Below are 9,201 nucleotides of genomic sequence, written 5' to 3'. Positions count from 1 at the left end.
CTGTCGCCCAGGCTGGAGTGCAGTGGCCAGATCTCAGCTCACTGCAAGCTCCGCCTCCCGGGTTTACGCCATTCTCCTGCCTCAGCCTCCAGAGTAGCTGGGACTACAGGCGCCCGCCACCACGCCCGGCTAATTTTTTGTATTTTCTTTAGTAGAGACGGGGTTTCACCGTGTTAGCCAGGATGGTCTCCATCTCCTGACCTCGTGATCCGCCCGTCTCGGCCCCCCAAAGTGCTGGGATTACAGACTTGAGCCACCGCGCCCGGCCTTGTGTAGTTCTTATACAATTTTGTCACAGGTGTAGATTCATCTGACCACCACCAGAACAGTTCTATTATGAGCATCTCTTGTGCTACCTTTTTGTAGCCATGCTATCACAGCCACCTCCCTCATTCCCTTCCTCCTGCACTCACTTATATATGGCAACTACAAATTCATTCTCTCAATAATTTTGTCATTTCAAGAATTCTACAAAAATGGAATCAGATGTCATATAATCGTACAAATATGTAGCTTTTGGATACTGGCTTTTTTTACTCAGCATAATTCCCTTGAGATCATTAAAATTGTGTTGGTTAATTTATTCATTTTGATTACTGAGTATATTTACTCTTATGGATGTACCAGTTTGTTTACTCACCCGTTGAAGGGCATTTGAGTTGTTTCTTGGTTTTGGCTATTATGAATTAAACTGCTATGAACATTCATCTATAGGCTTTTGTGAGACATAAGTTTCCATTTTTTCTGGGTTAAATTCCCAACAGTGCAATTATAGGGTCATATGATAAAAACGTGTATAGTTTCTAAAGAAACTACCATACTTTTTTATGAAGTGGTTGTACCATTTTAGATTCCCACCAGCAGTGTATGATCCAGTTTCTGCACAGTCTTGCCAGTGTTTGGTGATGTCATTATTTTTAATTTTAGGCATTCTGGTAGGGTGTGTAGTGATGACTCATTTTCATTTTAATTAATATTCCCTAACGGCTAATGATGTTGAACATCTTTTTATGAATTTATTTGCCACCTACATATCTTCTACTGTGAAATGTCTAGGTATAATTCTTTTGTCAGATATGTGGTTTGCAAATATTTCCTCCCACACTGTACCTCGCCTTTTCATCTTCTTCATAAGGTCTTTGACAGAACAAAGTTTGAAAAATTTTATAAGGCCAAATTTCTCATTTTTTTTTTTCTTTTTTGTATGGTGCTTTTGGTTTCAAGTCTAAGAACTTACTTAGCTCTAGGTCCTGAGGATTTTCTATTTTGTCTAAAATTCTATAGATTTACATTTGATATTTAAGGGCATGATCCATTTTGTGTTAATTTTTGTATATAAGATGTGATTTTTGGTTGAGATTCATTTGTTTGCCTATGCCTTCAATTGTTTCAGCACTGTTTATTGAAAAGGTGATCTTTCTTCCGTTTAATTACATCGGAACCTTTGTCAAAAATCATATTTGTGTAGGTATATTTCAGAGTTTTCTATTCTTTCCATTGGTCTATATGTCAGTCCTTCCACCAACACCATACATTCTTGACTATTGTATCTGAATAGTTAGGCTTAACATTCAGTAGAGTGATTCGTCTCACTTTGTTTTTCTTGTGCAAAATTGTTTTAGCTATTCTAGGTCCTATGCCTTCCCGTATAAATTTTAAAATAAGATTATTTATGTCTACAAAAAATCCTTGCTGGTACTTTGACAATAATTACATTAAATCTATAGACTGCTTTGGAGAGAATTGACACCATTGTGATATCGAGTCTTCCAATCCATGAACACAGTATGTCTCTCCATTTATTTGTCTTCTTTGTGCTTCACCAGCATATTTAGGTCTTCATTTATTTGCATTTATCAGCATTTTTCAATTTTCAGTTCAGGTCTAGTACATATTTTGTGAGATTTATATACATGTTTCATTTTCTTCAAGCAGTTGTAAATGGTCTTGTGTTTTTAAATTCGATTTCCACATGCTCATTATTTGTGTATAGAAATGTAATTGATTTTTGTGTGTTTATCTTGTATCTTATAACCTTGCTGAATTCAACACATTTTTACAAAGTAGATATGCTCATGTAATCACACCCAGATCAAGATAATCATTAGCTCCCCAACTACCTTCCTTGAACCTATCTTCTTTCTTAAACTCACTCCTTATCCCAATAACCACTCTTTTGACATCTACTACCATTAATTATTTTCGATTGTTCTTAAACTTCATATCAGTAGAATCATACAGTATGTACTGCTTTGAATCCAGCTTCTTTCATTTAATTTTGTGAGATTCACATTGCATATATTGTAGTTTCATTCTCTTTGGTTGCTGTACAATTTTCCATAGTATAAATATACCATAATTTATCCATTCTATTGAACAACTTTTGCATTATTTCCAGCTTGGGGCTATTATGAATATAGCTGCTAGGAACATTCTTGCTTATGTCTTTTAGCACGAATGTTTATTCATTCTCTGGGCTAGAAGGCTTATCATTTTAAATTTTACACTAGTAACAGATAACTATAAGGGATCAAAAACAGGAGAACATAATTTTCACTATTAAGGTTACAATCTATGAATTTCTATAGCATGTGCTGCTTTTGTCAGTTGATCAGCACTGAACATTATGCAAGTATTTTTGTTAGCCTGGGTCAGCCACTGTGTAGATCATAAACTTTCTTAAATTGTTGGTTAAGTTTTCAAGACCCCATGTAGTATTTTTTGAAAAATTGTTTTAGTTTTTTAATAGCCAAGACCACATCTCATGCTCCTTTGCCTCTCTGCCGTGATTAGCACTGTACCTTGAACAGAGTGCCTGCTCAATAAATATTTGTTCCTTGAGTGATGGAGGGTGCATTCTGAATTAATGAGGTATTACTGCAGTTCCAGCTGATTGCTGCACAGATGACTGAGTTGACTTTGGCCTCATTATTGCAGCTGTATAGGTATGGCCTGTGTTGATTTATGTGACACTCCTTAATGTTCTGAAGAATCCTGAATACGTGAGGCTCATTTATGTCATGTCACAGGATTGTACCATGATTAAATAGAAATCATGTAAGCCATTGTTAAGTTTAATCATTTTATCAATATTTATTTTGCAAATTAGATAATCACACATGAGACAGAGAACGAGTTTGTCTACAGAGGAAATAATTGGCCAGGCGAGTCAAAAATTCATATTCAAAGAATTCAAGCTGCATCTCCACCTCTAAGTGGCAGCTTTGACATTCAAGCTTATGGACATATTCTCAAAGGTAGATGAAAAAAGTTTAAAATATTGGTGTATACACAGACATATATGTATAATGTTATAAAGTGTTAAATGTTGTTTCATTTGAGAATTACTACTTATTGATACATGCAAATATATTAATTATTTATTTGAGATATAAGTAAATATGTGATATATTAAAGTCACATATGCATATATGTTAATATATGCCATATAAGGGTCAATTAGTAGCAATCACAACGTTGTTTCAAATCCTTCTTTTAATAGATTAGGAAATAATTCACCCATCCAAAGCTAACACCATTTATTTTGATTGTTTTCACTTACAAATAATATTTTAAAAGTCTGCAAAATTTATAACAATTTTATAGCCATTTTAAAGGCAGTTGAAATTATGATTTTCATAAGTCAAAACTTTCTATAATACATGCATTTAAAAAAATAAGCATTCATTACTTACTGTGATAGCCACAAACAATAACAATAATATTAAAGTATAAAAATTGAGAATTGGAATATGATTTTAAAAGACATCTATAATTTAATTATCTAAGTCTGTACTAATCAGTATGATAGCCATGAGTCATATGTGGCTACTGAGCACTTAAAATGTGACTAGTGCCACATGTCAAAATATAACATTTGAATATAAGAGATTATATGCAATTTATTACTCTTAAAATATTTTACCTGGTTTTGTTTTCTTTCTAAAATATAGCTACCAGAAAATATACAATTATATATGTGGTTCACATTATTTATCAGCTGGACAGAGCTAATCTAGACAACTATAATGAACATTTTGGCATACTCCTTTTTAGTAGTATTTCTCTTATAATTTACATAATTGAGAGTATGTCAGTAATATGAAGCTAAACTATTCAGGGCAAATGACATTTTTATGTTTTCATCACTGCTTTATCCATTATACCAGTGACATTCTCAAATGTTTGTTTCTCTTTTATATTCATGACTTGCAGGTTATCAGTATTTTCAAAGACATACAAATTAATATTAAGTTATTAATTTAATCAAAATCGATTTTTATATTAAAAGATCATTTTAACACTCAACATACGCTGACATTAAAATGATTTTATTTTTAATATCAAAATGAATTGATATGAAAACATCAACTGATATTTGATGTTTGTGAATTGATATTAAAAATATTCAATCCAAGGCCAGAGTTTGAGGTACATTACTCATATAATTTTTTAAAATAATTGTCTATTATTATTTTGAAATGGATAAAATTGTATATATTTTATTTCCAGGAAATATATAAATTCTTGGCATAAGTAGAATGCAAATTTTATTTTTACTATACTGGAAGGGGACATAGAGTCTACAAGTGATAATACATAGTACATATTTCATGTACTTTAAAGATGAAATTGGTTTGTGAATTTATTTTATTTTATTACTATTATCTTTTTGAGATGGACTCTCGCTGTCACCAAGGCTGGAGTGCAGTGGCATGATCTTGGACACTACAACCTCTGCCTCCTGGTTTCAAGGGATTCTCCTGCCTCAGCCTCCCAAGTAGCTGGGATTACAGGCACGCACCGCCGTGCCCAGTTAATTTTTGTATTTTCAGTAAAGACGGGGTTTTACCATGTTGGCCAGGCTGGTCTCAAACTCCTGACCTCAGGTGACCCACCTGCCTTGGCCTCCCAAACTGCTGAGATTACAGGCGTGAGCCACCACGTCCAGCCGGTTTGTGAATTGTGACTTCTGCTGTTTGCCACCCCTCTGTGAGTGCAGGCCTTCCCGCTGCTGTGTCAGCTACAGATCTGCAGTTTGTGCTCCAGAGTCTGGAAGGATTGGGAAAAGTCTCAGTTACACGAGAGGGAACATGTGCTGGCTACGCATGGAACATCAAGTGGAGAAGCACCTGTGGAAAGCAGAATCTTCTACAGGTTCCCTCATTTAGCTTGGCTTCTCTTTTCTTCTATGTGCTATTTGCTTATTTGGACCCTGTTTTATTCCAAAAAGAACTGGAGGCTATGTATATTATAAAAATGCAAACCATAAACTAAAATTTCTTTAAAAGGAAATTAAGGAGAAGGTTTTTTCTAAATTAAGTTGACCCAGTGTTATCTTTCATGGAGAATGGCTATTGGTACTTTACTCCATATGCCATTTAGAAAAAAGTCCAGGAATGTGTGTATTAGAATCCCCTTGACAGGGGCAGGTGGAGCACAGTCAGGGCCGGTCTCAGAATTAAACCAAACTGAATCCAGATGTATGCTAAGGGGGTCCCAGAGGGAATCAGCCTCGCTATCATTCTACCACGAGAGCTGTATTTTGGGGCCTTGGATACTTCTGTGGTTATAAAGATGATCTTTCCAAGTTCATAAAGGGGTAACACCTTAGGCTGTCATCTAATTACCTTTCTTTAGTTAGAGGGAGGAAGAGAATGGGGGAAAGGAGTCAGGCCCAGAGTATGTGAAGGAGAGGAGTCTAGGGACTCAGATTGTCAAACATTAAAAAGATGATGCTTTCAGCTGAGCACAGTGGCTCATGCCTATAATCCCAGCATTTTGGGAGGCTGAGGCAGGTGGATCACAGGAGTTTGAGATGAGCCTGACCAACATGGTGAAATCCTGTTTCTACTAAAAATACAAAATTAGCTGGACATGGCAGTGCACGCCTGTAATCTCAGCTGCTTGGGAGGCTGAGGCAGGAGAATTGCTTGAACCCGGGAGGTGGAGATTGCAGTGAGCCGAGATCGCGCCACTGCCATTGCACTCCAGCCTGGGCAACAAGAGCAAAACTCAGTCTCAAAAAAAAAAAAAAAAAAAAAAAAAAGATGCTTTCTAGTGATGATGAGAGTGCAAGGAAATAGTTTCTTCTGTGAAATGTTGGTGAGAACGAAAATAAGGACAACCTTTTGTGAAGATAACTTAGTAGTATCTTAATACAGAGACCTTCTGATTCATCACTATCACTTATATAACTCTATCCTACTGAAATAATAAGATAAATGTGAAATGATATAGGTGCAAAGGTAGTCACTGAAGCACTATTTGTAAAAGTAAAAACCTAGAAACCTAAATCCCCATCAATAGCAGAAAGATTGTTTAAATGATGTAACTTTCACATTGAACACTATGCAGCCATGTGTAGACCCACATATATTCACCTGGAAAGAAATTCATGACATAAAGTGGAAAAAATGCGGAACTCTACTTATGAAATCATTTGGGGAAGGAGAGAAAGTGGAGAAGATAAGGCAGTGGGGGCAAAAACAACTGTGTAAACAGAAAACAAATCTGTATGGTTGTGCAAAATAGTAATAGTCATAAGAATGTGGGGGTTATTTTAGAAAAATCCATGGCTGGGAACTGAGATTAGAAAATTACACAATGAAGATAGGTCTAGTGACTGACCGCCCTTGGTGTCTCTGCTGGTGTCTGTGCATCTACTCTCTTCCATCTTTTCTGATCAGTCTCCTCTGCTTATTCATTATTTCTGTTCCATATCATTTGGCTCACACATGGCCCAGCATGGAGACTCCTATCCCTTTGCTAGTCCCTGAATACATCAGAAGGTTGCCATATTTGCAGAGGAATTTTGTAAAGAACAAATTGTATATACTGATTTTACTTGGCTTTATTTTTACCATTGGAAGAACAAATAATTCCAAAACTGGGTGAAAAACCAGGGTAAAGGTAAAAAAATGATTCAAGGAAAAGTTGACTCTCGGATAGAAAGATGACTCAGTTTTCAACTATTTAACAATAATTTACCAGTTATCATATTCAGAAAAGCATAGGACATTTTGAGAAAATCAAGTTTAGTAGATTCATTTTGTTTAGATGTATTTTAATTATAAAATTCAAGTTAATTTTAGTTTTAATTCAAGTTGTAATTGATGCAATGTATGATAATGTAATGGTCTTAATGTTTTTTCTTGGATAGGTTATGTTCATTTTTGAAGAGTTTCCTTTAAAAAAAAAGTGACTACAATGGTTTTGAATTTTGTTTTACATCCTTTGACTTTTATTCACCTTTGCCCTATGCTGAAATTAAAAATGAAAAACTAGTGTGAGGGCCGGGTGCGGTGGCTCAAGTCTGTAATCCCAGCACTTTGGGAGGCCGAGACGGGCGGATCACAAGGTCAGGAGATCGAGACCATCCTGGCTAACACGGTGAAACCCCATCTCTACTAAAAAATACAAAAAACTAGCCGGGCGATGTGGCGGGCGCCTGTAGTCCCAGCTACTCGGGAGGCTGAGGCAGGAGAATGGCGTAAACCCGGGAGGGTTTCTAATAAATAATTGTGTGTAAAAATAGATTAATGATTCCAACATTATTGGAGAAAAGGCTAATATGACAGTCACAAGGATAAAGGAAGGTGGCTTATTCAGACGACACATACTTGGAGACCTACTTCGTACACCCAGTCAACAGCCACAGGTATTTTTGAAACTTTTCTCATGACGCGTGATGTAATTTTAGCAGTATAACTAGTTTATAATATGTTACAGACCTGGTAAAACAGGGGGATCGACTTCTGTATTTCATGGGAACATTTGTGTTTACATTGATCAACTTGATAACATTATTTTATGGCTTTTGGGAAAATTATCTTCCTTATGATAAAATAGTAGATTTTTTAGCTCTACTATGCCAGAATTTGAAAATAGAGTCTTTCATTCAATCTTTACATTCAATTTTTGTAAAGATGAAGAAATTAAAGTGTAAAGAGATTAGGTGACTTTCACAAGGGCAAGATTGAATGAAATATCAAAGTAGAAAAAATATAAACTAATTTTAGTAAACAAACAAGCAAATCAACAAAATTCCAACGCTTTTGTTAAAAACCTATTCATATGCTACTGCTGCCTCTTTGCCTCTGTTCTCTAGCTTCTTGTTTCTTTATTTGAAGGTTGAAGTCTATGTCAATGGAATTCCAGCTAAATGTTCAGGTGACTGTGGATTTACATGGAATTCCGACATTACTCCCCTAGTCTTGGCGACAAGCCCTTCTCAAGGTAAGTTCCTGATTTTTAACCTATACTAGGGTGTGAAAGATAACCAGCAAAATGTAAACTCTGATAATGACTTTTAAAACTGTGTTTATACTAGTGTCACTGTTATACTGTTAGCTGAAGCAAGCAAACAGTTCTACATTGTGAAAATTAAAAATCCTATCAGAGAAAAAAGCTATGGAAAGGGCACTAATTATTTATTTTTGAAAAAAACTATTTCTTTTGAAGCTGAAATCTTGCCTTTGAAGTAGAGGATTTACTAATCTTAAACTTCTCTAGTTTCACCAGTTAGACTCAGTCTTTAAAATTTCACTTGGACACTGAGGCACTTTTGTTCAACTGTACCAGCTAGGGTATTAAGTGGAGTCTTTTATTCTATGAGAACTCTTCTTCTAGGAGAGTTAGTATTAAAAGGCTAGTAACAAGACATCTGCTGTTTCATGAAAGAATGTGATCGTGTCCTAGATTTGAGAATAAGAGATATAAAAATTATTGCCAGGAACTCAATCTAAGGAACACATTATACCATTTCTTCATAATATGTTATTGCCTCAAAAATGCGATTATGCTTTGCGTCTGAGCAACTAAGGACTGAAGTAAAACAGCAGGAATAAGGATAGTAAGGGATGGCTTTTTTTCAATCAGAACAATAAACTCAGATGCTATAGTTACATATTTAATCTTGATGGATAGTAGGAAAACTCACCGACTAATTTTATAGTGGTACCTCCTAAAATTATTAAAATTTAAAATATTGCATTTTTATGTTGAAAGAATATATTTTTCAGACTTTTTAAAATAGTGATGATACTAACTTTGGGATAATTCAGGTTACATGGGGTTAAAACTCTCAAGAATAAGGATTTAATGAACTTTAATTTGGTTATAGTCCTTTGGTATCCTTATGTTTATATCCACTCTTGCATTTTATAATGAATTCCCACTTTTTTTTTTTTTTTTTTTTTT

At 35.1% G+C, this 9,201-nt stretch overlaps 1 protein-coding gene across 1 annotated transcript in view; it reads left to right on the top strand.

Annotated features, from left to right (window-relative positions):
- PKHD1L1 (PKHD1 like 1) overlaps positions 1-9,201 on the top strand; it is a 168,107-nt gene that overhangs the window by 57,748 nt on the left and 101,158 nt on the right. Inside the window, 4 exon segments of the mRNA XM_017891546.1 lie at positions 3,110-3,257; positions 5,003-5,157; positions 7,538-7,660; positions 8,133-8,238. Of these exon segments, the coding sequence (XP_017747035.1) occupies positions 3,110-3,257; positions 5,003-5,157; positions 7,538-7,660; positions 8,133-8,238 (532 nt within the window).

This window comes from Rhinopithecus bieti, unplaced genomic scaffold (genome assembly GCF_001698545.2).
Source record: "Rhinopithecus bieti isolate Rb0 unplaced genomic scaffold, ASM169854v2 scaffold_18921, whole genome shotgun sequence".
NCBI classification, from domain to species: domain Eukaryota; kingdom Metazoa; phylum Chordata; class Mammalia; order Primates; family Cercopithecidae; genus Rhinopithecus; species Rhinopithecus bieti.
Note: the sequence above shows the minus strand (reverse complement) of the source record. Positions and strands in the feature narration are given on the sequence as shown.